This window comes from Equus quagga, chromosome 6 (genome assembly GCF_021613505.1).
Source record: "Equus quagga isolate Etosha38 chromosome 6, UCLA_HA_Equagga_1.0, whole genome shotgun sequence".
Lineage (NCBI taxonomy): Eukaryota > Metazoa > Chordata > Mammalia > Perissodactyla > Equidae > Equus > Equus quagga.
Genome location: NC_060272.1, coordinates 36,074,819 through 36,090,740, shown reverse-complemented (window position 1 = coordinate 36,090,740; position 15,922 = coordinate 36,074,819). Strand labels below are relative to the sequence as shown.

At 35.9% G+C, this 15,922-nt stretch overlaps 1 protein-coding gene across 1 annotated transcript in view; it reads left to right on the top strand.

Moving 5' to 3' along the window:
- Positions 1–15,922, top strand: part of PIBF1 (progesterone immunomodulatory binding factor 1) — a 178,202-nt gene that overhangs the window by 34,937 nt on the left and 127,343 nt on the right. The window contains exons 7-9 of the mRNA XM_046664027.1: positions 934–1,042; positions 1,307–1,488; positions 2,663–2,788. Coding sequence (XP_046519983.1) covers positions 934–1,042; positions 1,307–1,488; positions 2,663–2,788 — 417 coding nt within the window. The remainder of the gene's footprint in view (positions 1–933; positions 1,043–1,306; positions 1,489–2,662; positions 2,789–15,922) is intronic.

Below are 15,922 nucleotides of genomic sequence, written 5' to 3'. Positions count from 1 at the left end.
ATAACCTTGTGAGAATAAAAGCATTTGCCTGTAAAAGCACAAAATACTTAAAATAATATGTACCAAAATATTAAGACTGATAGTCATCTTGAGTTAGTGGGTTTATGAGTGGTTATTTTTTAACTTGTGCTTTGCTCACTTTTCTTTAATAAACATAATACTTTGTTAACCAGAAGAAAAAAATCTTTCTGAATGAGTTCTTGAAAAATCTAATGAAAAGAACAATAATTCTTAATAGCTCTCTCCATGGAAACACCAGGTGGGCAGATGAAATAAAGTACAAAGGAACTGATCCTGACTGGAAAGGATAAGTTAAGAGTTAGTAAGTCTATTTCTCTGTTCATTTTTTAAGATACCTGTTACAGGTGTGGTCCAATTCTTGGTTTTACTGTTTCTGGGAAAGAGCTAGTCTGAAAATGGAAATTAGAATCTCTAGGTAATCATAAATGATTTGTGAACGAAGTAGTCACAAGAATGGCTGCCTGTGTATCTGCTGTGCAATCTGACTGATGAGTTAAGGCCTTTTTACCTTCACTGAACTGAAAGCCTAGAGCCATGTATAAATTCTTTAAAAGTTTTGGCTTCAAGATAAGATTGAAGATGATTAGTGAAAAGATCTTAGAAAGGTGAAAACCTTAGAAAGTTTTTTATTATTTACTTGACTGGCTAGTTTACATATTTATTTTTTAAGATAATAAATTCATATTTATGTATCTGAACAAGGTCTTGAACAGAGAGTTCCTTCTAAATTTGAAAAGCAGGTACTTTATTGTTCATAGAATGACATAAAGCCCCACTGCTAATATCTCTGTTCAGTTTCCTGAAACATAATCACCCCTTTTAAAATGTTCGTTGTAAAAAGGGATGTAAAATTTACTTATGTATTTGCATTTTATTTTAGTAAAAATAAATAACTGTATTTGAATTTTATAGTGAACGTGATGCACTTGAACAGGAAGTGAGCGAGTTAAGGAGAAAACATGAAATACTTGAAGCCTCTCACATAACTCAAACTAAAGAAAGAAGTGAATTATCAAAAGAGGTAAGGTCATAGAGTCACTTGTGTTTTTTTGTGCAGTGATTGTAGACTTAGCCCAGGGCAGAATTGTGGGAGGGACATCCTCTTCCTTTTTGATGTAGCTGCTAGAAAGAAAGGACTTTCAGTAGCTCTGTTTGGATGAAAATTTGCAAGGTAAGAATTAGCCCATTTTATGCATTGAGCGAAAGCACAAATGAAAAAAAGTGTTCAGTAAACTTTCAAAAGTAAGACGACATTACTCTGGACACTGTCTCTGTGTGTATGTAGGTAGCCACCTTACAACAGACTGTTACTTTACTGCAAAAGGATAAAGAATATCTCAATCGCCAAAACATGGAGCTTAGTGTTCGCTGTGCCCATGAAGAGGACCGCCTTGAAAGGCTTCAATCTCAACTTGAAGAAACCAAAAAGGCTAGAGAAGAGATGTATGAAAAATATGTAACATCCAGGCAAGATTTACATTATTTTCTATATAAATAGATATAAATTAACACCAACTTCTTTGGGGGAATTCTTGGCTTTGGGGAAGAATAATGATTTTTTTAAGGTCTATAGGATGATGTTCACTTTGTTTCCTTATAAGATATTCTTATTCTAATTAATTTTTTCTTAAGACACTGGTTTTTCCAACAACCAGAAGCCTGTTTCTTTTAGGTAGGGGAATATATCTATAACTAGTTTTATTTTTTTTTTCTTATGACATACATATATGACATTTTAAATTCCCTATGACTAAGGTCTCTATATAAGTACTTTTTGAAAGTATATAAATATCTCTGTAGTAGTATCTTTTTGAAGAAAATCTAATCATGCAGAGCCTAACTAAGCTGACCTTTTCCTGAGTGTGTGAAACATAAAAGAAGAATGAGGAGACAGCATTGCATACTGTTTTAAGACACACACTCTGGAATCAGATTCCTGCGTTTCAGTCCTGTCTTCTCACTTCAACAAGGTGTATAAGCTATTAGAGTTGCTTTGTACTGATAGCCCTTGTAATCCCTGCGTTACTTATTTTTATCAGCACATCAAAAGCTAAAACAAATTCTAAATTTCATCCTTTAAGAATTCACACATTCATTACCTTTTTCCTAGCCTGTGATATTTTTCATCAGTTTGTGCTCCTGCTAATGCCCTATGTAATGCTTTATACCTTCGCTAAGAGATCACAGTGGCTATAATTATGCGTTAAAGGAAAGTCAATTAGAGTCCTTTTGGTTTTATATTTTGTTTAATATTAGTTGTCTCTCAACCTGCACCACAGTAGATTGTTATTTCTAAATGAAGGACATTACATATGCATCAGTTTTCAGGTCTCCGGCCATAAGCATTAAAAACTATTAGTAAAATATTTTTGAAGATGAATTATTCAGCACAAATTAACTAACATTTTATGTACTAATGAATCCTTTAGGGCAGTATGTTTAAAAGGAAATCTTAGATGGAACTAGTTTGGAACAATATGTTTAGGAATTATAAAATTTTATATCTAATAGCTATGTTTTTCAAGTAACATTGTATATAGAACGTATTTGACATAGGATATTAAAGTCTTATATGAAGGGCAAAAATCTATGTCTTTTACAAAAAAAGAAAATCATGGCTATTCCTTTTGACTCCTTGCAGAGACCATTATAAAACTGAATATGAAAATAAACTACGTGATGAACTGGAACAAATCAGATTGAAAACTAATCAAGAAATTGATCAGCTTCGAAGTTCCTCTAAGGAAATATATGAACGGGAAAACAGGTAAAAAAAAAAAAAAAGAAAGTGGGAAATTTGTGTGATATTTTATTTCTCTGAAGCTTATAGTTTCATTGGAATTAAACTTTATTTCTATGAAAATGTCTTTTTTAATACATTAAAGAAAATTTGTCATAAATCTAAAATAATGGAACGTTAAAGTTCTAAGATCTTTGATAAACTTAGAGCAAAGTTTATCAGACCTTAGGCCTCTTTACTCTGGTATTCCCACTATCTCTTTATTACCCTGGTAACTTGTCTTCTTATCTTAACCTCAGTTCAGATCAAGGACAGAGATGAAAAGGAAATTAGAGAATACTGAGGTACCAGTAGTTCTTCCTGTAACATGCCACTGATTTCTCCAGAAAATTTTTAAAAACTGGAATAATAGTACAAAATATTTCATTTGCCTCATTTAGCAACTGGCCCTGAAAGACATCACCTTAGATAATCTTGAAGAAGGATCATTTTTATTCATGCAGTTACTTTTAGATCATTGTATATTAGGTTCCTTTAGAGATTGACAGTATTAGGGGAAAATAAATGCTACTTATTTCAATAGCAATTATTTTCATAAACCATCATTATAGTTTGTATTGCTTTTGAAAGTTTATATTTTAGTGAGAAAATTGTTTTGAATTGACTTAATTTTTATACAAGTTTATTAGCATTGTTTGGGTGTATAATATTTTGATCTTTACCAACAATCAAGACTTTAAATCAGACTAAGGTTGATGTTAGAAAGGTTTACATTTGAGCTTTCAGAGCAATAAATTAACTTACTTAGCAAATATTTATTGAGACCTACCGTTTGCCAGATACATGCTAGATGCCCTAAATACAATGGTGACCTCTGCCTCTACCAAGCTGTTGGGCTAATGGAGGGTAAAGACAAACAGAGAAACAACGATCGTAAGTATGGTGACAATGGAGAAATTGTCAGGATACACAGGATGCAACCACGTGGACTCAAGGTGTATCGAACCCAGCCTTGGGAGAAATCAGAGAAGACTTCATGGTGGGAGAAATGCCCATGCTAACATCTGTGTGATGAGTAAGAGTGAGACTATGAGTTAGGGGAGGGGAGGGAATTGAGGGAATGAATGAACAGCCTGTATAAAAACCTGGAGGCAAAAGAAAATTAAGCTTTTTGAACAAACGGAAAATAATTCAGTCTGGCTAGAATGTAGACTGAGAGGTAGTGATAAGAGATGAAACAGAAGAGGGAAACAGGAGTCCAAATCATGCATTGGACAATTGTCTAAGATCAGTGAGGAACGATTGAAAGTTTTTTTTTTTTTTTTTGAGGAAGATCAACCCTGAGCTAACTGCTGCCAATCCTCCTCTTTTTGCTGAGGAAGACTGGCCCTGAGCTAACATCTGTGCCCATCTTCTTCTAGTTTATATGTGGGATGCCTACCACAGCATGGCTTGCTGATCGGTGCCATGTCTGCACCCGGGATCCAAACTGGCAAACCCTGGGCCACCGAAGTGGAACTTGCACACTTAACTGCTGTGCCACTGGGCCAGCCCCTGAAAGATTTTAAGAATATGAGTGGTATGATCTGATTTTATATAAGAAGACCGCTCTGCAGTGTGATTAATAGATTGGAGGAGTAGAAGGCTACAGACAAAGAGGCTACTTTTAGAGGTTGTTTTCATTATCAAGATGAGAAGTGATGATGGAACTGGATTAGTGGGAGTAGAGATGGAAAGAAATGAGCAAGATTGGAATAATATTTAGGAGGTGGAACCAACAGGATTCAGTGACTAGATTGGATTGGAGAGTGAGAAGAAGTTAAGGATGTCACCAGGTTGGTGGATTGGGCAGCTGGATTGGGCAGCTGCATGGATGGTGACCAGTTTTTAAAATATTAGAAAAGACAAGACTTTAATTGGAAAACGTGATAAATTTATTTTATTTTCATTTGAAGTGTCTGTGAGATATGCAGATAGAAAAGTTGACTATAAGTTGTGAATCTCAGGAGAAAGAACTGAACATGAGATAAACCTGTAGTGTAGGTGATATTATTCCTGCTTTATAAATAAGTACTTTTAGTCCTTTGGCCCAATTCTTTATGGATTTTGTAGGCTTTTCTTGACCTATTTACTAACAGTCTTAAAATTTATAGGATTGTTTCCATAATAAGATATATGATTATTTCCAAACAATCCACATAGCCACATAAATCTTGGTGTGTAACCATTTTGAGAATTTCCTGATTTTTTAGTTTTACTTGTTGTTATTTTAAAAAAAATTCTCTAAAATACATCAATGGTAACATGAATTTAGATACATTAGCCCCTCTTCTCTAAGATGGTTGGTAGAGGTAGGTTGGGAAACAGCCGACAGAACCATTTCTGGAAGCAGGGAAGCTGAAAGCAGGTCGTCTCTTCCCCAGTGTTACCTGAGTCCATATCCACATCAAAATGGATAGTGCCTAGCCAGGAGATTGCTGTGATTGTGGCTGCTGCCCTGGAAGCCTCAGCCGGACAGGGGACCCAGAATGACCCCGTGGATATTGAAGCTAGAGTAGACAGTTGCCACCGGGTGGTGCCAAACTACAGCCTAGGCCCGAATGGCTTCGAATTGCACAGGAACTCCAAGCCAGCTAGTTGTATAGGCTCACCTTTATCATTTTATTAACCTCACAATAATCCAACCCTGTAGTTTATGCGGCAGAATCTTTTTGAATCAGTTTCCTCATTACAGCAGGATTTAACTGGAGTTACAGCTTATGTCCCACTAGTCTTTAACAAGGTAAAAATAAATTGTGAATTATTTCTTCCAAAATCTTACAACTTAATTAAGGAAAGGATTTTAGTATTCCTTATTATAAAATGTGAGATTCAGAACAGGTTTATGCATTTAGATATTTTTGTGTCAGGACAAATTAATCACCTGCTTTGGACTTAGATGTGTAACTGTGTCAGTTACGTGTATTTTATCAAAATGTGCTATTACACTATTAGTTAAAATCAATGAAGTTCTTATATTTGCATATTTGCGCTTAGTCTCCTTACCTCTCTTTCCCCTCAGTAAACATTTTTAGAAGAAAGTTAGATAAAATTAGAGAAATATGTTTTGCCTTTGGTTTGCTTTCTGTACATTGGGGAATATTAAGAGAGTGCCTTTTGTTTTCTCTCCTTAGACGTGGAAAAGAAAGAGAGAACTCATGCCATCCAATCTTGGTGTCTGCCCCTGCAGTCATACCAGTTGTTTGTGAAGTTAAGGGGTTGAGAGGGAAGTGGAAGAGAGTAGAAGAGATAAAACTTAAGAAAAGGCAAAGATAAGCAAAGAAAGAACTTGGGTATTTGGGTACATCAAAAATACTATAGTTGGGATTATAGTGTGTATGTATACATCGGCTCAATATGTGAGTTAGTTTTTTTGTCTTTCTCTGTGCTTAATAGTTGCTTTGAAATGAGTTTGAAGCTGTGGGAAATAATGAATGAAACTCACTGTGGTGGTGAGATTTATTATATAAACAACTTCTTGCTTAGTAGGTATTATATGACTCAAATATATAGATCCTCATACACATTTGGAAGAAAAGCATTATTCCCTGAACAAGGAGTATATTATGAAAGAGATTTCAAGCAAAAGACTAAACTTAAATTCTGGCTCTACCACATATCAGCTGACTGAATTTGTTGCTTAATATCCCTGAAGTGTAATTTCCTCTTTTATAAAATGAGCTAATAATACTCTTTCGCAGGGTGGCCTATAAGGTCTAAGTGAGATAATATATGTGAAAAGTACATTGTAAGTTATAAAGACATATATAAATGGTAGTTATTTTGATACCTTTTGCCTATATGAAATACTTAAAATGTCTTTTATGCACTGTACTGACAATTTAAGTAAAATGAGCATTATATAAAAATCAACTTATAACATTATGGAATTGTTTATTATAAAAAAAGCACTGTAGAAAATAGATAATTATTCTTAATTATTGATCTCCATAGCATTTAACCATTTTTCATAAATGGCACTATATAAACATAGCGGGTCTGCATGCCCTTTGTTTTGGTCTAAATTTGTCCATAAAATGGCTACCTTATTTGTTCTTAATTAATACTATGTGCTAATAAAGTAAGGAAAGATAAATTCAGCTGATTATTTAGTTTTTCCAGAAAGTAAAACTACCTTCACCTAAAGTAGTCTCAAATACAGAAAGAACTATTCTCATAGTGACACTGTGAAAAGGTAAGGTTGAGTTTGTTAGAGGTATTCATTATGTTCTTGATGCTGCACAGAATCTGGAAATTCAAATTGCTTTACAATTATTTGAAAAGGGGAAGGCAGTAGGGAAAAGGAGATCTAAAATATGCTTTAAAATGTAGTAATTAGTATTGCTTTAGTGAGGTTATTTTCCCACTATATCAATAAAAACCATCTTGAGCTCAATTTATCATCTTTCAAAAGTACTCAAGAGGAAACTATAATGACATAAACTTGAAATTCGTGTAGAATCTTGGAATGATATTACACATCTTTAAATCTTGAATCTAAGTTTATTTACAGAGGTTAGTTGCGTATATATAATGCATTACAATAGGTGACTTAGGACTGGTGTGTAGAGGCTCCATTCATCATTTTAAAGATGTGTGTCCTCACTAGTGCTTAAACAAGCAAAGGACTTCTTTTGTTCATATCTTACCAGTTATCTGTATAATTTTTCAAGTTCTTTATGGAAAAGCTTAAGAATATTCTGCTTTGTCTTTTCAGTTAGATTATTCTGAAAACGTGGCTTTATGGATGACTTTTTGAATATCTTAATTTCTCAAATAATTATAAATGAAATTTTATTGTTAGCTATCTTTTATTGTTGACTGTATTCTTTATGCCTATAGGTGATTACCACATTTGTTCACTACTTAATTAATAATATTTAAGTATTTCAAGGTGTATAGCATGTTCCAGATATGAAGCAAAGTGAGTTCTTAGATTCACCTCAATCGTATAGCTGCAGAATATAATGTATAGTTTCGTTGTATAGATGCAAGAACTTAGATTTACTTGCACCATATAGTTTATAGGGTGGTGAGGGAAGCTGGTAAAGTAGGACAGGGTCAGATTTTAAGAGGTCCTGTTGTCAGTGGGGAGTTCTTGCAGGTTTTATAGTAGAAGAGTGACATGATATATTCCTTTTCTATGACTACGGTTGCAGTACAGAGGGGATTACAGTTGAAGAGAGCCTAAGGCAGGGAGGTTGGTTAGGAGACTATTAGAAAGTTTAAGGGAAAATGAGAAGTGGAAAGAGAATAAGAGCTGAATTTAAAGAATATTTAGGTAGTAGAATTGGCAGGACCTGGTTATTGACAGGATGTGGACATCAGGAATGACTCCAGCTTTCCTTCTTCACTACAGTCTCAGAGAGATGGATGATCAGGCATTGCCGTTACCTCAAGGTTGCAGACAAGATTTAGAAAGGAAGATAACAATTAATTCCTGATCTTTTACAAATATGGCAGCTCTGACCCAAAAGTACTTGTCTAAGGCCACACAGTATTACTAGAAACTTTTCTCTGCTGTGCCCTGGATATCACTCCTCTCAGCCCTTAAGCTGCTAAAGCCCCTCCTGCAGTCTTCTGTGTTTTCCCCAGAGTACTCTACAAATATTATCATTTTCTTTTTATACAATAAAAAATCTTGGGAAGCATTACGGTAATTATTGCGTCATTCTTTAACTGAATACCTTCATATTATTAATTTCAATTTCATATTTAGATAACATGCTAACAACAGCTACTGTTTATTGAGTGCCTATTATGCATCAAGCATTGTACTCAACACTTTACATACATTGTAGAGCCAATTAAATGTGACATTTTTTGAGGTCATAGGTATTAGTATCCCCATTTTACAAATGAGGAAACTGAGACACTGAGAGGGTGTGCTTTGCCTATGATTACACACTTTAATTGGTAAAACGAGATACATCTGACTGTAAATGCAATGCAGACTCTCATTGTACTGGTCAAGGCTATGAAAATTGACAAAAGATTTCTTATCGAAAGTATAATTTTGGTGGTAATTTATTTAGAAAAGAAACTCTGTCTTTAAGAGAGTTTGCAAACCCACTCCACGCTTGAGGGGTGAATATGAATCATTATAACTTTGTAAAAGCATTTGTAATTTAGAAAATTAGTAAAGAAGCCTTTATTTTTCTATAAAATGGTACAATTTTTTGACAGGGTGTACCTCTCTGACACTGCTCTCCTAGGCGCAGGCTCTCCACTTGTAACTAGAGCTCGTCCCCTCTCTCCTGCTCTAGGACACAGCTCTAGCCATTCTCCCCTTTCTCTCTTCGATTGGCAGTTTTCCCCTTACTACCAGATAGTTCTCAGCAGTTCTCAGCTATGTGTAAATATGTTGTTTCTCCCATCTTTAAAAAGCCATTTTTATCTCCATTTTCTCTCTCTAGTCACCACCCCATTTCTTTGCTCCCATTTATGGCTAAATTCCTTCAAAGAGTTTTATATACTCACTCTTTAACCCTGTTTTTAAAAATCTACTAGCCAGCTTTTGCCGCTATACCATTCCAAGAAAGTTATTCTTCTCAAAGCCCCCACAGACCTTCATTTTGCCAAAAATCTAGTCATCGGGTTCTCAGTTCTTACCTTTCTTGACCTATCAGCAGTATTTAATGCGCTTCATCACTCCTTGCTCCCGGAAACACATTCTTTAACTGGCTGCCAGGATACCACGCTTTGACTTTGCCCTTCCTCACTGGCTCTACCTACTCACTCCCTTTCCTGGTCCTCCTCATCTCCTTGACATCTTTTGCAGTTGCCTAATAAGCACCTTACGTTTGATGTGTCCGGAAGCAAACTTCTGTCCCTGCAACCCTGCTCTGCCTTCAGTCTGATCTAACTCAAAGGCAACTCTTCTTACTCAGACCGAAACCTTGAAGTCATCTTCAGCCTCTTCTCTCTTTTTCACATTCCATATTCATCAAGACCTTTTGGTTGTGCCTTCAAAATTTATGATCTCTTATCACATCACAGATACTACCTTGGCCCAAGCTACCATTGTCTCTTGCTTTAATTCCGCAAGAGCCTCTTTTTTTTTTTTTTTTTTAAGGATTGGCACCTGAGCTAACAACTGTTGCCAATCTTCTTTTTTTTCCCCTCCCCAAATCCCCCCAGTACATAGTTGTATATTTTAGTTGTGGGTCCTTCTAGTTGTGGCATGTGGGACACCACCTCAGCGTGGCCTGATGAGCGGTGCCGTGTCCACGCCCAGGATCCGAACCAGCGAAACCCTGGGCTGCCGAAGCGGAGCATGCAAACTTAACCACTTGGCCACCGGGCTGGCCCCCGCAAGAGTCTCTTAAGTGGTCCCTCAGCTCCCTTCCATGCCCTTGCCCACCTATTCTCAGCACAGTTCCTGTTAAATGGTAGGTCAAATTGGATCAATTCCTCTGCTTGGATAAAAAGGCTCCCCATCTCATTCAGTAAAAGTTTAACTACTTATGATGGCCTGTGGTACTCTGTGATCAGTGCCCAATTACCCCTTCCTCATTTCACTCCTCTGTCCTAGTCACTTGCGTAGTCATACTGCCTCCTGTTCCTTTAGCTGTTAGGCATGTTCCCACCTCAGGTCCTTTGTATGTACAGTTCCCACTGCTTATCCCTCCACTCCTGGATACCCTAGAGCCCTGTTTCCTCACTTTCTCCAAGTCTTCAGATGTCACCTGCTCTCTGATGTCTTTCCTGACTACTCTGTTTAAACTTGTGAAATCCCCAGACCCCCACGCCTGCTGCCCACTAGCCCCTTTTCTGTTTCAGTTTTCTCCAGAGCACTTAGAACCTACTCACTTACTTTTGGTTTCTTTCCTCCTAGAACATAATCTGCGTGTGAGGAGGGATTTTTATCTGTTGTTCAGTTCTTGATTCTCATGTACCAGTGTCTAGTACATAGTAAGTGCTCAATAAATATTTGTTGAATAAAAGAATGAATTGGTCCTACTTTTGAGACATCAGATGAGTATAAGTTTAGATGAAAACCTACGTAAGGATTTATAATGAGGTGGATTTGATCAAGACTGACCATGGTGACTGACATATAATAGTCAGTTAAACATCAACCAGATTAACTTAGTTTCATTTTAGTATATTACATTTCATTCTATCAGCTACTTTTTAAAGCTGGACACATTAACAGATTTTAAATGAGTGTTTTGCATTTTGGTGCTTAAACTTTTCATAATTTTTTTAAACCATGATTTGGTTTAGATCTTTATCTACTTTAGGCCGTTTTTACATTTGTAAAATGAAAAACACCTACTTAAGCACCAACTAAAACGAAGGAATAGCAAAGTGTAGTGTATTCAGTCAACAGTAATTTCAGAAAGTTTCTACTCTTAAAATGCATAGCTTCTCCCAAGAAATTGTTAAATAAAATTTCCACTTTGCTGTTTTTTCATGTCCTATTCATTCCCTTTCCAACTATCTATGTTAAGTAAAGGAAGAATTATCAGTCATTGATTATAAACAGCAGATAATCCACTTCCAACCCTTCTCTTTTTGTGCCATCAAATACATCAGATATGGAAATGAGCCATTTTATTTTTTTGTCCAGGAAGAAGAATCTGAAGGTAGAAGTGATTAATTCAAATGCTTTCCCTATAAATAAGCTTGTCATATAAACAGCCTGTTTCAATCCCTTTTTGTTCCAACTGGAAAAAAAATATATTCACTTTTTTTTTTTTTTTTCTGGTGAGGAAGATCGACCTTGAGCTAACGTTTATTGCCAGTCTTCCTCTTTTGCTTGAGGAAGATTGTCACTGAGCTCTAACATCTGTGCCAGTCTTCCTTTATTTTGTATGTGGGATGCTGTCACAACATGGCTTGATGAGCGGTGTATAGGTCCATGCCCAGGATCTGAACCCGTGAACCCTCAGCCACCAAAGCGGAGCTTGCAAACTTACCCACTGTGCTACTGGGCCGGCCCAAATATATTCACTTTTATTAACTGAAATATGTTTCTGTGAAAGCAGAAAGAGAATGGGCTGCTTAGTTGTGCTTGTTGAGCTCTGCTGACTATCATGTTTTTGTCACTATTTATTCTTGATAAATTTCAAGTTCTGAGGCATTAAGGATGATTATTCAGGCTAAGACATGCTCTTGGCTTTGTCAAATTCTGACTTGTTCCTATTAAAATTTCAAAGGTCCCTAAAGTTTTTCTCATTCTTCTAACATTTTTCTTACCACTTTTCAAGTATAAATTTAGATTTGGCCTATTAGTATCATGAAATTTATCTTGTAGTAGTAAGAAAATACATTCCTTCCTCTACAGAAGTTTGCTGTTATTGTATGTTCGGTCCTGAGGGTTGCAGGTTTCAGTTGTGAGATACTTTTGGATAAACTTATGGGTTTGAAGCCACCTCTGCACAAATACACTAGATTGCAGATGAAATACATCTATTTTATTATAATATTAAAATTCTTTTATTTAGAGAAATAATTAAGAACTTAACTTTTTAAGTTTCTTATTGGAATGTTATAATTTAAGTGACTATATCTCCCAGTGATTTGTCCACAGAAGTCCTGGTTTATGCCTGTTCCTCTGGCATAATTATTAATAGCACCCTCTTTCACTCTAAAAAGTGCCTCAAGTTGAAAAATACATTATTTGGACACTAGTTATCATACTAGGGTACTCACTTTACTTTTGAATTTTATGTAGGATTGATAAGATCTTTTCCCTTTCTGCCATCATTCCTCTCAACCTACCTCCCACACACAAATATAGAATGGATGGGAGAGATGAGTGTGTGTATATGGGGGATGGAGTTAATAGGAAGCAACATGAAAGAATCATGAAAAACAGTTTTGGAATCAAATACTGGCTTTCTAAAAGCATTTCTAAGGATGAAATATTTGAATTTCTGTATTTTAAAACATTTATTGTAATGTTAGCCAGTTGGCAAACTCCCAACATCATTCTCTGTAATTATAATTGCATTTAATTGTATACTCAGTTTGGACTTGGAAACTTTACCTTCATTAGCTTATGCATGCTGCAGATAGTTTCTATCAATTTCTCAAGTTTGTCTTTTGAAGAACCTTTGAATTCTTGCTATTTCTTCTGTAATTGTATTTCTGTTAGGTTTTCTAGTGCATTTAACATTTAAAAATGGGTAACTTATTAGTTATACAGCAGTTGTGGTTTTATCTGTGGCAGGAATACAGTCCATCTGGTGTTTTATCAAACCAATCTAAGTTTAAAAGACCATGGACGGTAAAAACAAGTGTATAATGAATTCACAATTCTGTCAAGCTTTGTTTTTGCTTTAACATCTGTCTGTTCTATGTGACAATCATATAATATAAATCTCGTAATGACAGAATTTCCCAAGGAGAAAACTTCTGTGAAACAAAGGGATTCTTAAGAGAGGCAGCATGGTATGATGAGCATGGACTCTAGAAGCAGACAGTTTGGGTTCACATTTGGGCTCCATAGCTGACTTGCTGTTACCATAGGCAAATATTTAACTTCTCGTGTTTCAGTCTTCTCCTTTGTAAAATGGAGGTAATGATACAACCTACACTTTGTGGGGTTATTGTGAAGATTAAATAAGTTACTATATGTAAAGTGCCTAGAATAGTTCTAGCACATGGGAAGTACTCTGTGTTTGCTATTACTATTATTCTTGTCAGTAGAAGAGTAGTTCAGTTTATGTCTTCTAGAGTTAATTTGAAGCATTAAAAGTCAATTGATAATATTAAAGGAAGTATCTCTATCTTTATGTTAAAAGGAATTGTGTTGCTTCTTGTTGTAGTATGCATGTTGTGGGAAGGATATGAAAGGTCTGGTACCTGATAAAAAGAATGGGTTTACACAGAAATCTGTACCAGCAAACATGTATGAGAGGCCCAAATGATAGAAGCCTGAGCTTCCAGGACTTTCTCCCGTTCACTTCAGTTTTCTCTTTTTGAATTACCTTTACTTGTTTGTTCTTCAGAGTCCAACTTAACTGCCTTCCCTTCATTCACTCACTTCTCTTCCTTCAGTTAAAAATAATCAACTCCTCTTTGTGCCATAGAATTTTGTTTATGCCTTTATATAGCACTAATTATAGTTAGCCGGATGATGTAGATCATGGCATGTGAATGCACTAGTACCCTCTAATCATCCCTCCTCATAAGCCCTGGTGTTAGTTTATTCTGGGTTTTATTTCATTCCCTGTGACTTGCTTTTATTGTTAAACTATTGCTAGCCATTTCTGAGTAGCAGTGGCTTCCAGGAATAATCTTAGTGTACACTGTGCCCGACCTCCACATGTGGTGAGAAGTAGGAATGTGTCTCAGGTACCCATTACTGGAACCAGGCATTGTTGCCTTCTTTCCTTATGCCCATATTTCTAACGTCCATTGTTGTAGGAAAGGAAGTATAGTTAGAGACTGAAGCTTCCCTATCTACCAACTAAATAAGCATTCATGATTAATTAGTACTGTAAATATGATCTCTTTGGAATTTTCATACTGAAGTAACTTATAGAATAATGAGGCTATATTTGAAAAATGAAAATTGCAACCGAGTTGTAATGATTTACTGACTAAAATATAAATCATCTAGAAATGAAAAATATATAAATGTTTAATATACTTTGATAATTGTATTCTATGTATAAAATTAAATTTTCATGTTTCAATTAGTTTGATAATAGAATATTTTTTGAAGGTAATTGCAATCAGGATGATATCAGAAAATAATGACATACCATTTTGTGATATCTGCTTTAAAATGCACTTCCACTTAAATAAAAGTATACCAAAGTTATTTTCTTTTTAATAAGAGTTATCTGTACTCCAGTTTTTAAAAAAATTATTGTATTTCTGGCTCATAAACTGTTTTCCTGATGAATCTCTATTGGTTGAAGTGTTTTAAAATTTCAAATTTGTTAATACCACCCTGCAAAAGATGACGGTGAGTACTGGCGCAGCAAGTATGACTGCTAAACATTTCTATCCAATAGTTCTTAGGTAAATTTATTCAAACTGTGGGGGTTTTCATGACTCCCTACTGACATTCTCCATGAATAATAAAAAGCAAATTCTAAAATCCAGTCCAGTTCTTTATGGGAAATAGGATGATATAAAAAACACTTGCTTTGGAGTAAGACAGAGCTGGGCTCAAATTATGACTTTAACACTTAGGCTGTGTGACTTGGGGCTAGGTACTTAAGCTCTCTAAACGTCAATTTCCTCATCTATAAAATAGCTTAGAAAGTGCAACAGAAGGGATTTGTAGGGATTAGTGAGCAAAATCATTTATGTTACACCCTTTATTTATGTTCTAACTCTGTTAGAGAAGAGAATTAAAAAGAAAATAGATTGAAAGAAGCTTACTGTTGGTATTTTTCTTTTTTGTGTATTTTTTTAGTCTTTTTTTGAGGAAGATTAGCCCTGACCTAACATGCACCCTCCAATCCTCCTCTTTTTGCTGAGGAAGATTGGCCCTGAGCTATCACCTGTGCCCATCTTCTTCTGTTTTATGTGGGACGCCTGCCACAGCATGGCTTGATAAGCAGCGCATAGGTCCACACCTGGGATCTAAACCAGAGAACCACCCCCCCCCCCGGCTGCCAAAGCAGAGAGCACGCACACTTAACTGCTTCACCACCGGGCCACCCCCTGTTTCTTGATCCAAACTTCCCCTTTGATTAAAAAACAAGATTTGATTTTGGAAGGCTCGTGTCTGGCTGTTTCATCTCCTAATACTCACTGTTGTTAGCTTCCATCTTTTGGACATTCCCCTTAACTGTCACTGAATATATCTTTCTGTCAATTTCAGTTTCAGCTATCAGCACTGAAAGTGGTGAGTTGTCTATACTCTGCCTGCATTTCCTTGAGCCCTACATGAATATTGCCCTTCATCTCAGCTCTGCTTCAGTTAGCTGCTCCAGTGATCACACCCTGGATCTTGTTATCAACCGAAATTCTGTCACTGAAAGTGTTATTCTACCTCCAAATCACCATTCTCCAACAGCAGTCTCTAGTCTTCCGTCTTGCTTGTAGAACTCATTTCACTTATCTGTTTGTCATCTTCTTAAGACTTTGTGTCCTTTGTCCCTTCTACTTTCTCCTAATCTATCAGCCCTTCTGGGTTCCCTTCTCTTCCCT